At 41.6% G+C, this 22,912-nt stretch overlaps 1 protein-coding gene across 13 annotated transcripts in view; it reads left to right on the top strand.

The window, feature by feature from the left end:
- Positions 1-8,004: 8,004 nt before the first annotated feature.
- Positions 8,005-22,912, top strand: part of shank3a (SH3 and multiple ankyrin repeat domains 3a) — a 184,023-nt gene continuing 169,115 nt past the window's right edge. For all 13 annotated transcript variants that reach the window (XR_009782713.1, XM_061722005.1, XM_061722004.1 and 10 more), the window contains exon 1: positions 8,005-8,324. Coding sequence is in view for 12 of the 13 variants with exons in the window: in XM_061722005.1 (XP_061577989.1) it covers positions 8,019-8,324 (306 nt within the window). In the remaining variant the exon portion in view is untranslated. The remainder of the gene's footprint in view (positions 8,325-22,912) is intronic.

The raw sequence follows: 22,912 nt of genomic DNA, 5'->3' as shown, positions 1-22,912 counted from the left end.
ATGAATCATTAAAATCTTCATTACCTTTATCTCAGTTTTTGAAGTACAAGCTGTACTGTTGAGGGTAGTTTGCTCTCATTTCATCTCACATGTTCTGAGTGACCAACTTTGTGTAAACCTTTGTGAAAGAAACCGTTCTGTTGTGATGGATATGGTGTCCTCCTAATCACAATATTCTTATAATCACGAGGTCTTATCCAACTTCTCATTTAAAGTATGTCAACTTTTTAAATGACATCTAAGACACCAAAAGAGAGTACATTTTCAGACCATTAACAATTCTTGCCTCCAATAGAGATCGGGGAGTAGCAATGTATGCAGATGCCAAAAAGAAGAGCAATCTTCGGTCACCGCCTTTACATGGAGGTAAAAGAGGCGGCAGAGATGCTGAGATGGAACCTGTCTGAGATATGTGTAGTACACCTGGATGGTCTATCACAGGGCCACACAGATATAAATGAGATAGACAATTTGCACTCACTCGTGTGGATAATTGAGAGTGACCAGTCTACCTGACTTGAATGTTTTTTAAAATGTGGAAGGAAGCCAAAGTACCCAAAGTAAAGTCCACGGGGGAACACAAACAAACCACCAACAACATTAACATAAAAAAAACTCCACAGCGTAAGTTACCAGCCCAGATTTCAGGAACCTACTCATGAAAAACACCTTATGAAGATTCATGGTTGGGTGGAAGATGTTGGAAAATCAGTAAAAGTCACCATCATTTTGAAAATACACAATTAAAAAGTAGAATCCCTTCCTTTAGACCTGCTTCTGATCTATAGGCCTATAGCACATGAACATGCAATGCCTGTTCACTGAGAAAAGGAGATTTTGACAAACAAGCCAACAGTCTAAGGACTGTGCTAGGTTCATCAACTGGGATTAGATGGCCGTTTTAGAGCCCTGTCACTCGCACAGTTGATTACAATCTTTTGGTTGGACATGAGAGCATTTCATTATTTGTTTGTCTTCATTGTGTAAAGGAAATTTCAGGTAATGTAGCAAAAAATGCTTCAGAAATGATTTCCAACCTAAGCTTGAAAAGAGTAATGTGTAATGTGAAGCCAAAAATTACATTTATACCCTACACTCCAATAAAGATGGGAGCAATAGAGCTGCGCTAAGTGAGTTGATCTACCCACGCGTAAGAAACAAGAAAACATACAGTCCCTCTTTGTCAATCCAATTTATTGCAAATCAAAAGCCAAAATCCGAGAATCAAATCACATAATTTGTAACAAAGATATCATAATCTTTAACTGAGAGGGCAGTCATTTTTCCTCAGTTACACTTTTCTTTTCTTGCCATCATCTCTAAAACCATCTGTTTCCCAACCATATTTCTCAGGTGTGCTTTTTCTTTTGGGTTTGCAGTTCTGAAATGAGTCAAATCAGCTCTGCGTCGATCAAATGCACACAGGCGGGACATAGTCAAGGTCAGTACATTTGGTGCTTATTTAACGCCACAGTAACTTGACTTACTTTACCATCGAAAATGTGTTGCAAAACAAAAATCAGCAGTGGTTTACTTTCCCAATCTAAAATAAACGTTGCAAGTTCTGCATCAAACTTCTTTTCTTTGCTGTCCACAAGCTGACTCCAACGGGTAAAGGACTGCCGATATTTACTCTGTTATTTAACCCTGTTTTTATATAATCTTTTTTCCTTTCTGAATGAAGCTTTCTCCTTGGTTCGGGCGGTTGTGGTGGTGCAAAGTTTTTTTTCCCGAGAGCTTCAGCCATCTTTGCTGTTTCTGTGTCTCTAAATGGTATCTTGGGGGCGGTACCTACATGACTGACAACAATTTTAAGAACGTCCAATATACTTCTTTGTATATTCATGTTTTACTGAGGCTGGGTCGCTATCGCCACACATGATAGAAACTGCTATTATGACACTGGACGGACCGAAGCTAGATATTTAGCACGTTAACTCAGTAGAGATCTCACTAGCCGGCTATATAGTCATCATTTTTGTGACATGGCTTTGCTTATTTCCTCTCTTCTCTTGCTGTATCCAGGTTATATAGGGATATTTTGACATATACCGTATTTTCACGACCATACGGCGCACCGTGTGAAAAGGCGCACCCTCAGTTTTGTGTGTCATTTTTGGTTTTAAAACACACATACGGCGCACCGACCCAAAAGGCGCAGTCTACAGACACGGAGCTGCACACACGCGCGCCGCAAAACGCACACCCGCTGCAGAACACACACACACAAGAGTGCTTATTTAAAAGTAGAGCAGGAGCAAAACTTAGTTTGATATTTTATTTCACTTTTCACATCAATCAAACCCTTCAAAGGTTCATCTTCTGTTTCCGCATTAAAGAATTAAAAAAAAACACCGGGTCGCCGCACATAAACCTGTCTCAGCCACCAGCCCTTTTCATTTCACTCTGGCTGGAAAAGTCTGTTTAGGCAACGCTTTTCTTTTAAAAATCACCATAGCCGGCAGTTTCTGTCCATCAGCTTGGCAGGCAAGCACAACAGTAAAAACTTTTCATACCCCGTTGTGCTGCGGATCCCGACCGCGGCGGTCCTGGGTCCCGGGTCCCGGGTCCCGCTCCCGCTCCCCCGCGTCCTGCTCCCCCGCGTCCCGGGTCCCGCGTCCCGCGTCCCGCGTCCCGGGTCCCGCTCCCCCGTGTCCCGGGTCCCGCATCCCGGGTCCCGCGTCCCGCGTCCCGCGTCCCGCTCCCCCGTGTCCCGCGTCCCGCTCCCCCGTGTCCCGCGTCCCGGGTCCCGCGTCCCGCTCTCCCGGGTCCCGCGTCCCGCGTCCCGGGTCCCGCTCACACACACGCGCATGTCGGTACCGGGGCTTGTATCCGACAGGAGCTCCGCTCCGCTAATTCAGCTGCGCCAGTCCGAATTTCCAGACCTGTCTCAGCCACTTGATCATCATCCCTTCATCCCATAACGACTCCGGCTGGAAACGTCTAATGCAAAGTTTAAAAAAGAAAATCACCATACAGTTTCTGTCCATCAGCGCGGCAGGCAAGCACCACATAAATGAGAATGTGTGTGTTTCGCGCCGCGACACACACACACGCGCATGTCGGGATCCGGTACCGGGTTTGTAACCGACAGATTTCGCTGAAAATCTCGGAGGGGGAAGATGATCAGACCTGGGACGTACCCCAGAAATCCCTGCTCCCAAAGCGGCCAGGAACCAGGTCGATCGGACCCCGCTTGGGGAACCAGGAAGTCGGGCTGGAGCAGCGCGCATCACTGCGGCTTCAACCGGGGAATGTGACCGGTTCTGACCGGCCGGGACCGGAGGAGCCCGCCTGGACTGGTAGCAGGGGCTCCCGGGGAAAGAGCACCGGCATTTCAGCCGGATCTGCCCCGGGGATGCGGTGATCGGACCCCGCAAACCCACGGCAGGTGCATCCTCTTTCCCGACATGCAAAAACACACGCGCTGCAGAACACGCACACACACAAGTGTGCTTATTTAAAAATATAGCGGGAGCAAAACTTAGTTTGATTGTATTTTATTTCACTTTACACATCAAGCAATTCCTTAAAAGTCTTCATCTTCTGTTGAACAGCTCAGGATGGTCTCATTCAAACCGCAACTCAAGGCTTCACCCGCCCCCTTCTCTTTTTACCGTTCTCATGGTGGCCGGCCTTACATTACCGTAATTCAGGTAATAGACACGGCGCACCGTTTCATAAGGCGCCCGGCACATTTAAAAGAAAAATAAATAATTTATGTGCGCCTTATGGTCGCGAAAATACGGTAGCTTCTTTGATAATGGGAAAACTGTGATATTCTGAGGTACAGAAAACTTTTAAAGGAGCTTGAGGCAGGATTGAGGCAGGATTTATGAAAAAAATTTGTAATCGTTTTAAGTTTTCTAGTAATAATGTCAGATGAAGCGTTCCAACACAAAAAGAATGAGCCCTCTAGTGTATCTCTCCGTTGCCTTGAACAGGCTGTGTGCTGCAAAATGTGCTGCAATTCGGTCCCGAATTTCCCGCGCTGTCCTGCGGATGTGACGTCACATGACGCTGCATGCTCGTTCTCCCCGTTCTCCCGTGCCGGCTTCGCTGTTGGCTGCAGTACCCCCAACGGCCGTCGTGGCGAAGGGTGGCGCTAGAGAGTCTCATTTCTTAAAAGGAGCCTCAAGCTCCTTTAAACAATATGTTTATGTGGATGTGTGGATCATGTCAGCTGCTTACATCTTGCATAAATAGTTACTTGTTGCCATAATTTTCTCCCTTAAGTTTAAAATCCACCTCATTAGAGGTGGTGTTTTGGTCCTTTTGTGTCAGTTAGAGCGGGAATGGCAAAGGAGCATAGAGCATATAGCACTGGCCTCAGATCACAATAAATAATGCACAAACCTGCCACAATGTTTTATGGCACATTTTCCTTGCATGGGAAGCTCTTGTTCAAGTGATTACTCTGTGACTGACAAAGTTCAAACCCATAAGGATTTGTTTCACACACCACCATGTACTGATCTCCTGAAATACACATTTACTGTTCCCTTCTGATTTTACGTGATGTGAAAACAAGAATTGATCAGACATGCATCAGATATCTTCATATCCCTCCTGATGTCATTCATACATAACAATGTCAGTGTACAAGGGATGCACAGTCAGCTCTTCGTGATTTCCATTCACACAATCTGACAGAATCAATGTGAAGTATAAAGCTTGAGTTATGGTTCTGCGTCAAACCAACGCAGAGCACACGCCGTCGCTGTGACGCCGTCGTGAACCCTTCGGACTTCTCCGTCACTCCATTTCGCCGCGGTGCAGTACCCCCCGTGACCGCTAATTCGCGATCTTTTCCTGGTTTATCCGACTTTTTCCGGTCACAGTGAATCAAAGAGATAAGGACAACTATTGTGCAAAAAAACAAACAAAAAATCACACATACACGAAGAAAAGAGGGCTGAAAGTTCATGACTGCTTCAAACCGGAAACCGGAAATGCGTTGCTACCAAGCGAACCAATCACAGCCCTCTCGTCTGCGTGTGGTCTGCATCGCCTCGACGTGTAGTTACAATTTTCGGGAGGTGCACGTCAGTGCACGTCAGCGTGTGGTACGCGTCAACGCGTACCACACGCCGTAGGCACAGCGTCGTTTTGACGCAGAACCATAACTCAAGCTTAACTGGATAAGTTAAAGTCAGTCAGTGTTCCTTCCTTTCATTGTCCTTGAATCCTCAAATTGTATTAACAAATATGATATCAGCTTTTAAAATTAATTGAATATGTTATTGTTAAGTAAAAGTACTTTGTGTCACAAGCCGGGGTTCATGGTGATGTACTGTATGTGGCGCATGTGATCTGAGAGCAGAAGTTATCCAGAATTTTAATGCTGTCATGAGAGCCAATGATTATATCAACCTGCTGGCTAGGCTGCGGCGAGATTCAACCCCCATAGACATCCTAGAAAACCAGACTCCATATCTAGACGGGCTATATTTAAGCTTGCCAGAAAAGTCCAGGGGCCTCATTTATAAAAGAGTGCGTAGGATTCATACTAAAAGTGTACGTGCGCTCAAAAGCCGAAAATGGCGTGCGCACAAAAAAATCCTGATTTATAAAACCGTGTGCACGCACACCTGCACGCAATGTTCTCTTTATAAATCACAGTCCACCTGGAAGGTTGCGCACGTGAATTCGCCTCATATCCCGCCCTCTAAATGCCCACTTTCTACCATGAATGGGCAATACAAAGTACTTGATGACTGTATATTTGCATATGAATGAGCCTGCTGAGCATGCGCAGCGCTTGCCTGCAGCCTGTTCCTGCTGTGCGTCAGGATGAATGAGTCATGTGTCGAGCCACCGTGCCACTAAATTTCACGAAGACCGAGATCGAGATGCTTGTGGATGAGGTGGAGGCCAGGAAAAACACATTATTTGGTGGTCACAGTAGTGACATCACTAACATCGACAATGTTGTTGCTGCGCTGTGAACGCCGTGAGTGCCACAGACAGATCTGTGGCAGAAATAAAAAAGAAGTGGTGTGATTTGAAGGTGGAGGCCAAGAGGAGAGTGGCCCAGCACTTATTTGTCATGTCCTCAGTCACTCTTCAGTTGTCGCGGTGGGTGACGAGGAGGTTCCCGGCCCGGCAGGTCCTGCACCGCGGCTGCAGCACCAGCAGCACCAGAGCGATGGAAGTGGCCGTGTCCTGACTGACGCTGTGCTTCAAACACAGAGGGACACGATCAGCACTATTATATTATAACTCTGATATGTGATGACATTAAAAGTATGACATGAATCTGGCTTCATTTCACCACCTCACCGTCTGCGTCGCCAGTTCCCCATATCTTCAAAATGTTCGTGCGCTAGGATCAACGTTTGTGTAGCGATACGCACATTTTCCCGTTAAGTTTTTTTTTTAAATCCCAACCTTTGCGTAGAAGGTGGCGTGCGCATCTTTCAAGCCCTGTTTTGTGCGCACGCACGCTTTATAAATAAGGCCCCAGGTCATTGTGAACAGTTAAAAAGTAAACAATACAAAGTAAATTGAAGAATTTTATTTTTATTTTTTATTTTTTAATTGATTTTGACACCAAGTTTGATATGACACAGCAGCGGTATGTTGTCATTTGCAGCATAAATAGGGAAGGACTGGCTCAGAAGATTAAAATCAAAGATATTCTCAAATGTCAGGGCTCCTCAAGTAATTGCCCATACTCCAAGCTGTGTTTGAACAGTCATGATTAAACTCAGCTGAGACATTTCATACTCCCTCCAATCTATGTTTGGTCACTTTGTCTTGCTCTGTCAAGCTTGAATCTGCCTGGTGCTGCTTGCCCCTTTAGTTGTGTGTGGATGTGCTCATTCAGTCTGTTGTCTGAGTGTAACAGGGTTAGAATCCAAAAATCTCCACTTCTGGACATGTTTTATTAATGTAATCTCTGGTGCAATCTGTCACATTCTCCTGTAAAGCAGATTACATGATACCCCCTCCCCCCCTAATAATTGGCCCTGTTAATTGAAACTCTTTTTTTTTTTTTTTTTTTTTTTTTTTACAGAAAAAGCCCCAGTTTTCATTCCGGCATGACACCGACACGCTCAGGTACCGTCAGGTTCATGGGGAGCACTGCTTGTGTGAAACTGTATTTGGTTTAGCTCTCAACCACAGTCTCTGTGTCAGATCTTCACAGGCCTTGCACGATGAATCCGTAAGTAAAAATGGCAAACCGTTGCCACCGTGGGAATGACCCTCGGTGAGGAGAAAAAGCCCCTTGAAAACTCGATCTGCATTTTTGACGGTTTGTTCTGTGAGCGCGTTGCTGTTTACCAGGGAAGCTTTTGATCAGTGACACCACCCACCGATACGTGAAGCATGAAGGCCAAATCCTGCACCGCATTGATTGAACAAACACCCCCACCTCCCTACCCAGTGCAAACACACTTGTGCTGCCCTAATACCGCCACAGTGTCAGTGCGCAAGAGTAAGAGCAACAGTGTGTGACAGCAACTGTATTAAATTATGAACATTGCAGCACAAACGGCCAGAGTTCATTTGTCAATAATGCAGTTCGTGGCTTAGAAAACATTTTTATTCAAGTGCTTATATTCTTCAATATTTATTTTCACACCCTGGATGTGCTGCTCTATCGCTAGGATAATAGTTCATGTATATGACAGTCTGAGATAAGCTATGTTAGATTGCTTTATTAAAGAACCCTCTTGATTCTCCTATCTCTGCATTCTTCACAGTTTTAGTCACGAAAGCCCTTGGTACTTATCTTTGTGTTTTTTCTCCTCCATCTCTCTGTAAACTCCTGCTACCCCTCCTCTTCGCCCATTCCCTCTCAAACTCCCTCCTTCGCTGCTTTTTTTTCTCTCCCAGGCGAGTGATGCATGCTGCAAACGGTGTGTGCGTGTAGTTTGAGCAAAAGCCATTGGTGTATGTGTGCGTGTATGGTTGCGTGTTTGTGTGTGTATGTGTGTGTGTGTGAGAGGGAGAGAGACTGTGTGTGGAAAGAGAGAGAGAAAGAGACGTAGACTGAGCCCCTAACACGGAGCATGCCTCTGCGTCCGGCAGCCGGCAAACATGAGCCACCCAGCTCTCCACGGCAGGACCAGCAACAGCACACACACACACACTCACACACACTCACAAACCCTTACACACACGCAGCAAACGGCAGTCAGGGGGCCAGCACTGACAGCAGCAGCTCCCGAGAAGAGGACAGCAGTGTTCCCGTTCCTCACACTGTCCTGGCTTTCCGTCCCGGTGCAGAGCGTAGCAACAGTGCAAGAACACCCATGGAGGAACCAACAGGCAATACTGTGGTCATCCGCATCGGAATCCCAGACCTGCAACAGACGGTAAGAGCTTTTTCTTTTGGCACTGCTGAAGCGAGTGTTAAAGGGAGGGAAGCTGCCTCCCCCTTCCTCTCTGACAGGGTGCTTTCAACCTCGGTCCTCTGCTTGATGGATTGTTCTTTATTTCTTTTTTAACACCTTTAGCCTGTCTTTACCATGATTTCTCCTGTGTTTCTTATCTCTTTCTCCATCTATCTTTTTTTCTTTTTGTGTGTGTGTGTCTCTCTCTCTCTCTCTCTCTCTCTCTCTCTCTCTCTCTCTCTCTCTCTCTCTCTCTCTCTCTCTCTCTCTCTCTCTCTCTCTCTCTCTCTTTGCACGCTCTCTCTCTCTCTCCCTCTCTCTGTGTGTGTGTGTGTGTGTACAGTTACTGAAGGTACAGTATTTGCTGGCTGGTTTCTTGGGGGTGTACACCCCCCCCCCGTCTGCTCCATTGGTATTCCTCTAATAAAGCTACCTCTTTATTAACCAGGCGTCAGCTGACTTTGACAACTGGCCACTTGAGATGAGAGCGGGCGAGGTAGAGAAAAGGCATTTGAGGATGAAGCAGGCTAATCCTCAGGAGTAAAGAATCGTGACAGTCATACCTGACCTGTGAAACTTTACCTCAGCATGTCTCCTTATCTATCTGGTGTGGCTGGCTCTCTGTCAGGACAGAGGAACAGGACCGATGCTGCATCATTCCCTAACAACGCTGCAGCTTTCCTGAAGATGTAGACCGTCTCCCGTCTCTTAACAGATTCACCGTGGCTAATTGTGTCTTCGTCAGTTTGTGATTGCTGCAGAAGGTGCTACGAATCAAGGCAAATGTCCACACCTTTAAACAGTTTGTGTCATTTAGTTTTCAAATCGAGTCATTTTAATGCGCGTATGTCCAACACCGGCTATTGTGGGCATTCCCTTTGGCAATTGAGGAAACACTTCAGTCTTTGCTGTTACATATTCTCTTTAAAATATCCTCAGGAAGTTACAATTATGGTGAACAGAGAGTCTGGTGGCCTGGAACTAAACATAAAATGAGAGAAGATGAAACATTTAGACTTTTATTCATTGTAACTTTAATGTATGTTGACCCTGTGCATTCTGGCCACATCTACAGCTGCTCTCACTCTCTTCGTGTCAACAGCACAGACAAGATCACACTATTCTGTGTCATCCCATGGGACATTTTCTTCTGAAAACCACATTAAGCCTTGTATTACTTTCTTGTCCCTGTATAGGGCTTATCCAATAACCCATCATCTTCTGCCACTGGAGACATCCTCAGCGTACGGTATAATAAAGTGGAGCTCAGATCTTCTGAGGCCTGTCATTGCAACATGCACAGATACGTTTTCTCATTGCAGGAGGGTTAGTTGAAGTGGCTCCTTGTATTCATTCACCAGATCTTGAAGGCAGAATGCTGGTTGAGCATTCATTACTGTTGATTATCTCCTCGTTGGCTGAAATGACTCATTGTACCTCAGTGAAGCTTCAGCTCCGTATGCCAGGAATAAAGGCAGGAAATAAAAGAAGGGCAGTTGAAAAGAAAGCAGAGAATTCCCCAAAGGTACTGAAGAATAGCCGTCTGTGAACAAAATTGTTTTTCAGTGAAGCTCAAAACACTTGCACACACAGACACATACACACAAGTCTATCCAGCCATGCTCTTACATCCAAGCACACACACACACACACACACACACACACACACACACACACACACAAACATGCAGACAAGTTCTAATCCCACTGCCTGGGGACTTACCTTAATGTTCTTACGTAATGTCGAGATGCTCAGCAGATTGTTGGTGTCACGTCCAAGGAGTTACACTTTGCCCTATAAATTGACAAACAGGTGAGATCACAGATGGCGTGAAATAGTATCAGTCAGGCAGACAAACAGAGCAAAAGCCTAAAAGTCTGACACACAAACACCGAGGCAGATGACAGATGGCCGGATTCTGACAGTTTGAATCTTTTATGGAGCAGTCAGAAGTGACTTGTGTGAACACTGAGTGAAAAGGAGCTTACTCTAGAATAGTCTGCCTGAAGTAGGATTATGTTTCACCTGCTGTGTTTTTGGAGCAGGAGAATGAAGTGCCATGCATAGATCACACTGGGCAAGACTTTACCCTTTCACTGGGAAAGAATGGAGGCACACGAGCTCATGTGGGGTGAAGCCAGTTTGTGAAATGGCTCTATGGTCATACTTATTTTTGAAATCTCTTGCATATCCTTTTGCAGTAGGTATTGTTTTTACCTTGTAGGATTGTTAGCTATATGATTTGCGGTGCTTTGCCTGGTGTTTTATATTGGAATAGCTGTGCACTCTATTGTAGAAATAAAAACTCAGCTTAAAGATGAATGCTTTCAAATGCATGACGAATTAACATAACATTAAAAGTTTTTGTTGTATGGCTCCTGGTGAATTAAAAAGGCTTTATTATAATGTTGTGGCTGTTGTGATTTGATCACCTTTATTTCCAGTGCAAATGGAAGTTTAAAGAAGATCCCAGACTTGTACTTTCATCTGCACTGGATGCTTTCTTCTCGGCTTCTGCAGAGGTGGTGAAGTGTAATAAAAAGTGGCAATCCCATGAGTAGTCATACTTGAAATTAGGTACGGGAAAATGGGATATACGCTTGGGTTGCAGGCTAATACAACTATGTTATCACATAGAGCTGACACTTGGTCTTCAGTTCAAATTGAACGAAGGGTTGGGGAGGAATAAGAAGCAGAAAAATAGGTTTTATGAGATGAGTATTGATTGTCAGTCTAATTATTTTGCTTCACCCAAACTGTATTTCTATGATAAGAGAAAACTGAGTCAGATTCTCAACATTGCTAATATGTGTCGTTCCTCTTTCAGCAGAAGAAATGGACACGAAGACAGAAATAGCCCACATCCGTCACTAGTGACCAATTTGAGTGTATAATCTACTTTAATTGACACACACAAAAAGGTCTTTTAGCTAAATGTACAGTATTGCAGTGTAAAGATGATTATTAGTATGCAAGATGAAAAATCTCACAACTAAGACGCCTGTAAAAGTCAGATTACTGTATCGGTATCCATTATCAGGAGTATATGTGCCAGCACACATGTGGCACTGCAAATAGTTTGGTCATGGTTGGATCTTTACACCCTTCCACTTTGTGCTGAAATCTGCTCTTGTCAACCTTTTGGTCATTATATTACGTTTTATCAGTTCTCTTATGATTTGGGAATAAAGGGAAGGGTCCAGATGCAGAACACTATAGGAGGAGGGTGGAGTAGCAAATAATACTCCTTTATTAAAACAAAAAGTGCTGCACTGCAGGGAACACTCCACTACAGGAAAGAAAGACTAAACAGGAAGGGCAGAACACAAGAACATGACATGCAACAAAACAGATAAACTGACAGGGAAATGGAAACGGCACGACGTGATATACTCACATGGCCAATCAGCCATGTGAGTATGTAAACAATCAGGAGCAATGAAAATAAAGGAAGACAAACCAGAAATGAAGACACAAGTCAAAGCAAAACTCAAGACAGAGTTCCAATTTGCACGCTGATACTCACTATTTTGAGTGCATGAGTACTTTCACATTGAGTATTGGTCTCTGTTTAAACGGCTCGTCACTCGATGGTGATTTCAAACGTTTGGAAAACTGAGTGTGGAACGCTGAACGCTTCACACACTCGATGGTCGCCATCTCGTTGATCTTCCAGAAGTGCAGAGAAAGTCTAAAAAGAGGAAGATTTGTCTTCAGTTGCAACAATGGCTCAGCTTTAAACTCTGACGAAGGAGGGAGAGATTAGACACGTAACAAGGAACATTTTGTGTTGACATTTTGTCAATTGTAAATTCCAATCTTAGCAGTATCATGATGGCAACAATAGCACTTATACACTGGAGCAGCACCCAGTCACACATTGCTTATGTAACTACAGCTTGTAAGAAGGAAACTGTTTTCAAATGAATGATGAAAGTTTGACATTTGGAACAGGCAAAGACTTTCAAACTAAAACAGGAAGTAAAGCAGTCAGCGAACATAAAGCCGGAGAGATAGCACTACAAGAAAACACGACTAAAACAGGAGAGATAAGAAAAACAACAAAACATAACTATAACAACAGGGTTTTCATTCTGTTGGGATACTTTAACAAACCTGATATGTAAAAAAAGGAGAAAGGGAACGGAATTGGCTAGCAGGTGATGCTGTTATTAAAAGTAAAAAGGGTCGGTCGGTCAAAGGTAGGGGTGTAACAATATATCGTGCCACGAAATTTCGCGATACAAAAACGTCACGATTCGTGTTGTGGAGGTGACAAAGTGTATCACGATATTGGGTTATTAATATTAATCTATTGTGTTGACTAGTAACGCGCATCCGACCGCGACCGCGCGGACCAAAATCTTACTCCGCTCAGAAGAAACTAGTCCCGTTTTGTGGTCCCGTTTTGAGCTCTGAACTTTTACTTATGTAAGTCTGGTGTAGAGTTAAGCTTTACCTTATTAAATTAAACATTTTTGGGGTCGTGAGTAGGATAAACACGGGACAACTTCTGCGTCAGTTCCAGTGTACTTTAATGTCCCTCAACAGTGTAGGATTTTAGAACATCAATAACAGCACCTAGTGCTGTATCACTCCGCCCAATCTAAAACAGACTAATCACTAAAGATAAACTGACTAGTGTCATTATAGTCCCTGATTTACAGAATATAAAGAATATATTTATAAAATAATGAACCCTGAATTACCAAAATAACCTTCTTAACAAAAATAAATCTCCTCTTACACTTATAAGGTGAGCATGAATCAATCTTTTTTATGATGTAAAATTGTATGTATTTATTTACTTTTATTTATTTATTTAATTTTTGTTGTTAAATTGCTGGAAAAGAAAAAAGTAAAATCATACATGAGAGAAACTATTCAGTTTGTGGCAAAATATTTTTACTTGTATGAAACTGAAGATGCATTATGCAAACCTGACATTTACTGTACTTTTAGTTCAGTTTGTGGAAAATGGTTGGCCTGGCTTTCTCTTTAAAACTTAAACAGTTATAAAGCATTACAAACTGTAACAATAGGGCAAACACAAAGCATTGTTTTGTATTTTGTGTCTTTCAAATAAAAGACAATTTTTTTCCAGTCATATGTTCCTCATTCAAGGTTGTTAAAAAATACTGCTATAATATCGTATCGCATCGTTATCGTGACCTCAATATCGTGTATCGTACCGTATCGTGAGATTAGGGTATCGTTACACCCCTAGTCAAAGACCACATCATGACTACGGCTGACTGGAAATAATAATAAACAGAATAAAAACAAAGATAAAGGATTTTCTCTAAACCGTATAATCTAATAAAAGAAAGGTATTTTTCTTACATTTTTTTTTTTATTTTGACTTAACTCGTACCCCTGGAGACCCTGGTACAAGGGGCCATATAAGAACATAAGCCTGAGACCAGGCAGAGTGTAAATTAATGAACATCAAACTCGATATTCTGTTTTGTATAGTTTAACTGAACAAAATAGATTCAAATTGGACCATGGAACAACCTTGCACAAAATTAATCAACAAAAAGGTGTAAAATGTGAACTTAAAAAACAGCTGGGGTAAATTTGAACACATTTGGTGCCAATGGTCTGGTTGCAAATATTAAATTAAATCTGACATCTCAGCATGACTGATGCAACATGCAACATTCATCATCATGCATCACAGCGTAACTTTGCTTCTCTGCTCAACAGACCCTCAAACAGAGTTCACATTTTAATTGTCATTAATTTATGCTTGCCCCACACTGGGCTGACAAGGTATCGCTTAAAATGTATTACCACATCACAAAAAGTTGGCTACAGAGCACGCTTAACAGTTCAGTTACATTCTGCTGTCAGAACAGTTTAAAATGTAAAACTAACTCTGTGATGAGTTCATAACTACAGACTTATTTCATTATGTTTAACAATGTTATCTTCACGTGCTGAGTTGGGGATTTATTTCACGTTCATGTTGTCAAAGCTCGATGGCCCTGGAGAAGCGACGCTCAAGATGTTTTCTGACTTAGTGACATGCAGCAACTTTTGTGCGTTTAACTGTACTTGGATTACATGTACAGTTGTATTAGCCCACACTTCAAACTATTTGGTTGTGACTAAAGACCAGGGGCCTCATCTATAAAGCTTGCTTGCGCAGAAAAAGCGCCTGAAAGTTGCGGAAGCCACCTTCTACGCAAAGGCTGGGATCTAAAAAGAAAAAACTAACCGAAAAATCTGCGCATCCCTACGGCAACCCCGACCCTCCCGTAAGAATCTACTTAAGACACGGGGAACTGGCGACGCAGGCTGTGAGGTGGTGAAATGAAGCCAGATTCATGTCATACTCTTAATAATGTCATCACATATCACAACATATATCAGACTTATAATAAAATAGCGCTGATCGTGTCCCTCTGTGTGTGAAGCTCAGCGTCAGTCAGGACTCTGGTGCAGCCGCGGTGACACGCCGGGAACCTCCTCTTCACCCATCGCTTTAGGACAGAAAAAATGAGGGGCTTCGTGGAGCGTTTAGGGATTCTCGGAGTCCCTAAAGGGACACAGATTTTTTTTCATATATATAATGAGTTTTACTCGCGCGTGAAACCTTTACGTGCGGGTGTTAGCCTAAATTAGGGTTCCGCATTAAAACGACGCAGAACCTACGGCGTAGGGTACGCGGCGACGCGCACCTATGCCGTAGGCTCTGCGTTGGTTTGACGCTGAACCATAAATCAGCCTAAAGCAACTGTGAGGGGAGACGGGAGGGGAGGAGGGGAGAGCGGGGGGTGAGGCGAGGCGGCCGGGCCGTTCTCGCATCGCTTTCGCACAGGGTGTGTTGATGATTTGCAATTACAGGCTGAGCCTACCGTTAGTTTTTAAACTGTAAGAAGTGGGGGGGGGACAAAAACATGATTTTGAAAAGACGGGGGGGATATGTCCCCCCTGTTGCGCCGGGGGACTCACAGCGTTTAGCGCAGTAACGGCGTGCTGCCACTCACTCGCTTTAATTATTTTATACTATTTATATACTCTTTATACTTTTACTGTGACCACCAAATAATGTCGTTTTCCTGTCCTCCACCTCATCAACAACATCTCGTTCTGTCTCCGTGAAATTTAGTGGCACGGTGGCTCGACATGTTCATTCATCCTGACGCACAAACAGGCTGCAGGAAGCCGCTGCGCATGCTCAGCAGGCTCATTCATATGCAAATACTACTTTGCATTGCCCATATATGGTAAACAGTGGGCGTGTAGAGGGCGGGATATGAGGCGAATTCAGCTGCGCAACCTTCCAGCTGGACTGTGATTTATAAAGCGAACATTGCATGCAAGTGTGCGTGCACGCGGTTTTATAAATAAGGATTTTTTTTGCGCCCGCCATTTTCGGCTTTTGGCTTTACGTGCACTTTTAGTGTGGATCCTACACACTCTTTTATAAATGAGGCCCAGAACTTGAACATTCTGAAGTAAAACATTTTCAACTGATGCCAACCACTTTGTTGTTATTAGTCAATAGTTGGATTCAATTTACATGTCATAAATATTATTTGGTATTTTTGTATTAACAATTTTGGAATCAGTACCACCAGTTTAAAGGTCATTTCCCTTTATCTAGAGCTGTGTTGGAAAAAAATCAGATAAAATCCATTTGAGACATCCGGTAATATGTCTAGTGAAGATTTTATGAAAGCTTTCAGCATTTGCGGACCTCTACGCTCGCTTACTTTATGCATTTAATTTGGCCAATTTAGGCACTTCCTCCTTAAAGTTTTTTAAGGGATTAGAATCTGCATAAACTGCCTGTGGGCATATTCTTGTTTCTGTTTATTTATCTGCAACATCTGCAACAAGAATGTAGCACATAAATATACCAATGTAGTTCAATGAATTTCTGAGGTATCATCTAAGCTCTATAAATGTTCCTCCCTTCAGAACCTGTCTGACATCTTGTCTGAGCAGCTTATTTTCAAGAACCGTTCTTCTGATGCTCTTGTGGATGCCTCATGTTTTATTCAGGATGCTGCCCTTAACACATGTTAAGCTCTTTACTTTCTATCTGAAGTACTGTTTGTAGGTGTTGGAATTTAGACCTTTATCTTTAATTTGTTATGTTGATGAAATAGATAAATAAATGAAAGGCTGTTCTAATACCACACAAGTGGACGTCTAATAAATTGAAGACAAACAATTTGATTTTAGAAGTGACTCAGTCATACAAGGAATGAGCAAAGAATGTGTTTTAATCTTCAGATTTTCAGAAATGGTCCAACTATGCTTCTGAAACATTGCAATTTTTTCCAGTTTCAACAGTGAAGAGCATTTCAAATCGCCTCTTTTTTGGCCACAGCATTGTTCACGTTTGGCATTCGGTATGAGGTTACTCTCATGTTCTAGTGATGTCACACCACATTGAATTCTGCAAACTGAGTCTTTGGGTACAGCTACCAGATGTGCTGCCTCTGCAAAGACGTTGTTGCCTCATCAGGTGCTTCCCAGGAAGTTAGGTAGGAGTTGGGTTGTTTGCTCATATTGTATGCTTTCACTGGCTATGTGCATTTGTTGAAAACACCTCGTAATAGGTGACATCTTGGTCACTTCCAGCAGTTTCTCACCAGATATTCCCTTTGCGACACTATACTTGACAGGAATGGTGGCTGGTGCCATGGCCACAAACAGCAGTTTCACAATTTGTCGTTCACTGCTTTTTTTAGGGATGTATCTGCTTGGAAATTACCTCACAGTGGCTGGTTCTCACTCGATAGTATATTCCTTTGTCATGCGGTACCTGTCAGGAATGGCTTCACAGTGATTGATGCCAAAGTCACACATTGTAGTCCTTCACTAGATAGTATTGTATATTCCCTTTGTGGAGCTGTACTTCCTGAGAACGGTCTCCCAGTGGCTGATGCCCTGACCAAAAAATTGTAGTCACTCACCTCAAACAACCCATACTGAGTAGAACGCATCTTATATGGACATCTACTGTATACCCTCACTGGTTCCTTGGTGTTGGGGATTAAACTGTTGTTCAACACACACATTTATTAGCTATTTAATTATGTAATTATATGTAATTATAATATCATATAATAATAATAATAATAATAATAATAATAATAATAATAATAATAATAATAATAATAATAATAATACAATTATAATATATAATTTAATTATGTTCAAGTAATATTTTAACCATCTGCTAAGGTGTAAGTTGAATCTATAAAAACCTAAGTGCTTTGGATAAATCATTTTAAATGATTTTGATAGGGTCTGGAAAATATGGCTTGTACCACAAGTAACGTTTACAGCATCCATTTCAAAATCTAGGCATTCAAAAATACAGTGTTTTTTTATTCAATTAATTTCTTTAAATTTTGTTTTGTGTGTGTGTTGTTTTTTTTATTTTTTAATAACATAATAAGAGGTTTGAAAACACCTTTCCCACTGTTGGGTATGTATTGTCAGAGTAGACAATATTAGACTTTATTTTTTAATTGAAATGAGATGTATCTAAAAAGCTTTAAGAAAGTGAGCCAAATGCAAATAAAACCTGAGAAGCAGGTCAAGTCAAACCACGAACCTTCATAGAAGTGATGGGAACTTCATGAATATGCTTGTCACCACTGAAAATGCTCGTCATCTCACTCTCACTCTCCCTTGATTTTTTTTTTATATTAATAATAATTTAATATTCATCTCTCTTTTTTGACATTAGAACAAATATCAAATTTTTTATAGCGTAGTCACCAGTGAAAAGAATTACTTGGTATTCCAAGTCGGTCATTAAATTAGTCCCTCATAATTTCTTTGCTTGCAGTTCATACATTGATGATTAATAACACTTGCCATGAAAATGCCATGGACTGGAACATTTTAAAATTAAATGCATAGATTAGAAAAATCCAGACATTTGTACTGTCGCTGCAGCGTTTACTTATTAGACCAATGTTGTCTGCTTGGGTTAATAGTGGAATGACTACTTTTTCTTTCTTTTTCTTTTTTTTTTTTGTAATGTCCCAGGACACACATCCCCACCAGGCACATAACCATTATTTTTATTAGGAAGTAGCTCTGTTACTATTAACTTTAAAATAACTTTCACTGCTGGAACACCAGATTTATAATGAATAAGCTTAACAAAATTACTAACTGTGCTACTTCTGTGAAAGATTCATAATTATAATTGGATAGATATTCCAATAAGTCATGATGCCTAAGTTTGTTATCAAAAATGCCAAATCCTATCTATCAAAGGTTATCATTCACAACTTATAGCTACCTTAATACTTGTGGTAAACACTTTTTTTATATCCACGATATTCAAAATGTTCTCATAACGTATCTAGCTTGAAAACTACTGAAATGGATCACTGTTGATGCTTTATAATTTTAGCCACAACTTCATTCATTTCATTTCATTTTATTCTTTATTTCATTCAAAAAAAATAAAATAATTCAATACAAATACAAATACAAATGTTCTTAAATTGTGAATGAAAAGTCAGTCAGTATTTATAGTTTTTTATGTTCATGTGTCGGAGCCATATTGTGGCATTCCAGGACTGGGCTGAGGGCCTCAGATCCAGCTTTCCAGGGAGGTAAATCTGTTAAATGTAGCATTTACTCATATCAAACCAAGGATTCATTGAAAAGTTAGGTCTCAGAGGATGGTCTGGGGAATGAACAAATAAAGGTCAGTTGTCAGTACAAGCCCAGCAGGGAGGTAAAAAGGGGATAGCAGAGGGTCAGTGCTTGTCAATTTATTATAAGTACTAGAAAAAGCAGTGGGCTTTTTTTTAACTGAATCTATCTAATCAATATAGATAAAGATTGCCACAAAGAACTTCAAACCTTTGGGTATCTAACTTGAGTCTTACGAATAAAACAAAAACAAAAATATCTGACGAAAAAATAAGCAAGTAAAAAACAGCATCAGGCTGTCCAGCTTTACTGACCCATCAGTCACACTTCTATATTGGTGATGCAGGCTTCATATAGATTTAGCAGCATCCCTACAATAGTTAGAATGGTTGGATTCCTTTTTATATTTCTCTTTTTATTTCTGTTGCAAGGCTCTCCAGTGACTGAGAGGAAATGGATTGTTTGTATTCCAAAGCTTCTGCCCAGGCAAGCGCTCTCTTCCTAAGCAATCAGATGTAGTGTACCCAAGGCAAATGTGAAGACAACTTAAGGGGTCTCAGTGGAGAAAAGAAATATGACATTTACCCAAGTCTTTGTGAAATGTTCAGGATGTAGAACACAGGATTCGAGGAGCTGTTAACCTGTAGGGCTTGATTAGTATAAAAAATGATCAAAGGAAAGACATTTGGTACAGTCCCGGTACCCAAAGTACACCCCCCACAAATAAAAGCCATTTTAGGACAAATGTTGGCTTTGATGGAAGGATGCAAGAACATGCAGTGCTTCTTAGCTGCACATTCAGAATTTGGTTTGAGTACCTATTGCTTATCCACCGTCCCCCGTCGCCAGCTCACATATTTGACATGTTTACATCAGAACTAAATGAAAGTGAATAGTTACGTGTGTGGTTTGACTGTAAAAGAGATGGCAGCAGAATCCATTGAAGAATAGTGGCAAGCTGACTAAGTTTAAGGCACCACTTCAGAAGATCTGAATCAAACATGTTGGATTTGCTGTAATAGCAAGTTGAGCGGGAGAACTTAAAGTATCAGGAGCTAGCGAGTTAGAGCTTCTTTGGCAAAAATAGATTTTGATATATAGATAAAGACAGATGGATGCAGACAGACAACATCTCTGAAGAAGGAAGCATGTTGAAGCTTGTCCTTGTATATTTCTGACTCTTTCTATTTAAATTTTTGGTCTCTCAAACCAGTCTTTTGTCAATGCTTTCTGAATCTTTTGTTGTGTACATCCCTTTTTTTTAATTAAAAGCAAATATATTTTTTTGGCCCTACATGCAACAGCGGTCTGAGAGTTCACCGACACACACACTTGGATTTACATTCATTGTTGTATCACTGATTGTTTCTGGAAAGCCTCTCCTATCCTTTTGCAGCTATTTTAGCTTAACTCACATTTGCAGCAGGGAACAAGATGGTGTTAACATATTCCTACCTCCATCTGGGTATAACAAACATCAAGAGAAAGAGAGAGACCGAAAGACAGAGCTATGACCCTGTTTATCAGAACTTTCTTTTATTTTCATTTCACTTCCCTCATCCCTGTTTGTCCCTTGATCCCCTCCATCTGTCCACAAGATCCTTTCTGAAGTATTGGAAATCAGTCAGAGAGGGGTTAAAAAATGGATGCAACTAGAATGTATTTTTCTCAGAGCCTCATGGACAACACAAGAATGTGTTTTAAGATTTTGTACACCCTCGGAGATAGGTCACCACAAACTAAAGCATCGTCCATACCGTTGATACGGCGTTCAGTTTTTCTTATACTCTATAGTCTGGGGCTTAGGATATGCTAGCAATATCTTGCTTTTACTAACCAAAATGAATGCATTTAAACCCTTATGTTATTGTTGTTAATCATAATCCTCCTCTAAAAAAAACTTTTCCATTTTAATTATACATTATGCACTTTAATTGTAACACATTTAAACTAAAGCCTCCAGAAGGTATGCATGCCAGACAGACACGGTGGATTTTCAGCAGTGCAGTTCGTGTACTGTACACCATTTTTAAAGGAGCCGTCTGTAAGAAATGGCCAAAACTGGTACTGCAGTCACTTTCAAAATATTGTTGAGTGGCGTGTACCCTCCCCCTCCTCCCCCCGACCAGAGGTTGCCATAATTGCTGCATAATGCAGCAGGAACGTAGGCTGCCATGGCTGCGATAATTAGAGCCGAGCTGGCAACCCGGATGCCGAAACAATACTGACTTGGTGATTGGGAGATAGGTGGAGGGTGGAGCTTCAGAAACAATACTGACTTGGTGATTGGGAGATAGGTGGAGGGTGGAGCTTCAGAAACAATACTGACTTGGTGATTGGGAGATAGGTGGAGGGTGGAGGTTCAGGCCAAAACAAAAAATGACAACATCAACATCAGTTGAGGGCTGCAACTCCTCTTTTTAAACTGGAATATCCTGGCTTGAGTGCTGTTGTCAGTGACATAAGTATTTGAAATGAACATGATTTTTAAATGTCTGTTGACATATCGGGGTCATTTTATGATTCGTTTTATTATTGCTCTTACATACAGCTCCTTTAAGATCTGAGATCAGCATTTCTTAATTTTGGGGAGAAAAATGGACTTTGACCAAAAGTGGCATTTATTACGTTGTTGGAATCTTGAAATCTTACGTTTTTTAGTCCAACCATCATAAGCATTTAACAAATTAAGACAATTAAAGATATGCTGACTTCTATGAAAGAAAATAATCTGAGAGAAATCATCACTTTTGGATGGGAATCATTTGGTCTGGAGCATATGACTGCAATTAACACACTTCCTTAGTCTAGTGACTAGTTTTCTTTTTTTGTAGAAATTTCTGTTGGACTATGGTCAAACAGAAATTTGATCACTATTCAAATTACTGCATCACTGCTGTTATTTCTGAATATGTTGAACTTGTCGCGCCCTCGTGCCCTCCCATCTGAGGGTGACGCTGACTTACCTTTGACTCTGCATCACTATGCAACAGCTAGCTATAATCAGGGGTACATGTAGACCAGCCAGAACTACTGGAACCATTTGTCTCAGCTTTGTGTCCAAAAAAAAAGAGAAGCAGTTTCAGAATTTTGAAGGTTTTGCCGAGCTTAAATGTGGCACAAGGCACCTTCACCACCATAACATGTTTCACCACAAACCAGGTCAAGTAACTCTATTTTATTGCCACACCACTTTTTGTCTAAGCAGCTTGCTGTGTCCTTGTAATGAATTGGAATATGATCATGATCAATGCATGTTTTACTGGGAAGATTTTGCAATAAACCTCTGCCTCCAACAATCCATATATGTCATCAATATCAGCTGCATTCCATTGAGAGAAGTCCCGACTACAACTAGCTTTAATTTACGATTAAAACACAGTACAAAAGCTAGTTTTGTGGTTTTTTTTCAACCTAAAACTATCTTCATCTCAGCAAAATCAAATGCGTAACTCGTCTTTAGAAACTGTGCTTTCTTTAAAGAATTGTGAGTCAAAACCCAACACAGCGGTTTAGACATAGTTTGGAGTGACTCCGAAGAGGTAAATTAGTAGACGATGTAATGTGTAATTAGGCATAATTTTAGCAGTTTTGTTCTCTTGTAGAAAGTGCTATTGTGGCTGGTTTTGAATGTGCTCTCTACTTTTACTGGAATGACATTCTGTCACAAAACCATCTCGGTTTGAACCATTACGGCCTACTTTCACTCCCGGTTCTAACATTCAAATAGCTCAGTCATAAATGTTTGAACCTGAGAGCGGCTTCAAGAAGAGGTGGCAAAATTATGCAGGTTAGCATGCAAGTGTGAGTATCAGAGTGATAATGAATTCACTTTGTGTCACTTTCAATAATATTAGAAAAAGGAACATATTCGAGAGCTGCAGTTGGGGCAGCAACTCTTGTTCAGTGGTCAGGGCTTCTCAGT

This window comes from Cololabis saira, chromosome 5 (genome assembly GCF_033807715.1).
Source record: "Cololabis saira isolate AMF1-May2022 chromosome 5, fColSai1.1, whole genome shotgun sequence".
NCBI classification, from domain to species: domain Eukaryota; kingdom Metazoa; phylum Chordata; class Actinopteri; order Beloniformes; family Belonidae; genus Cololabis; species Cololabis saira.
This window is presented reverse-complemented; position numbering and strand designations above follow the sequence as displayed.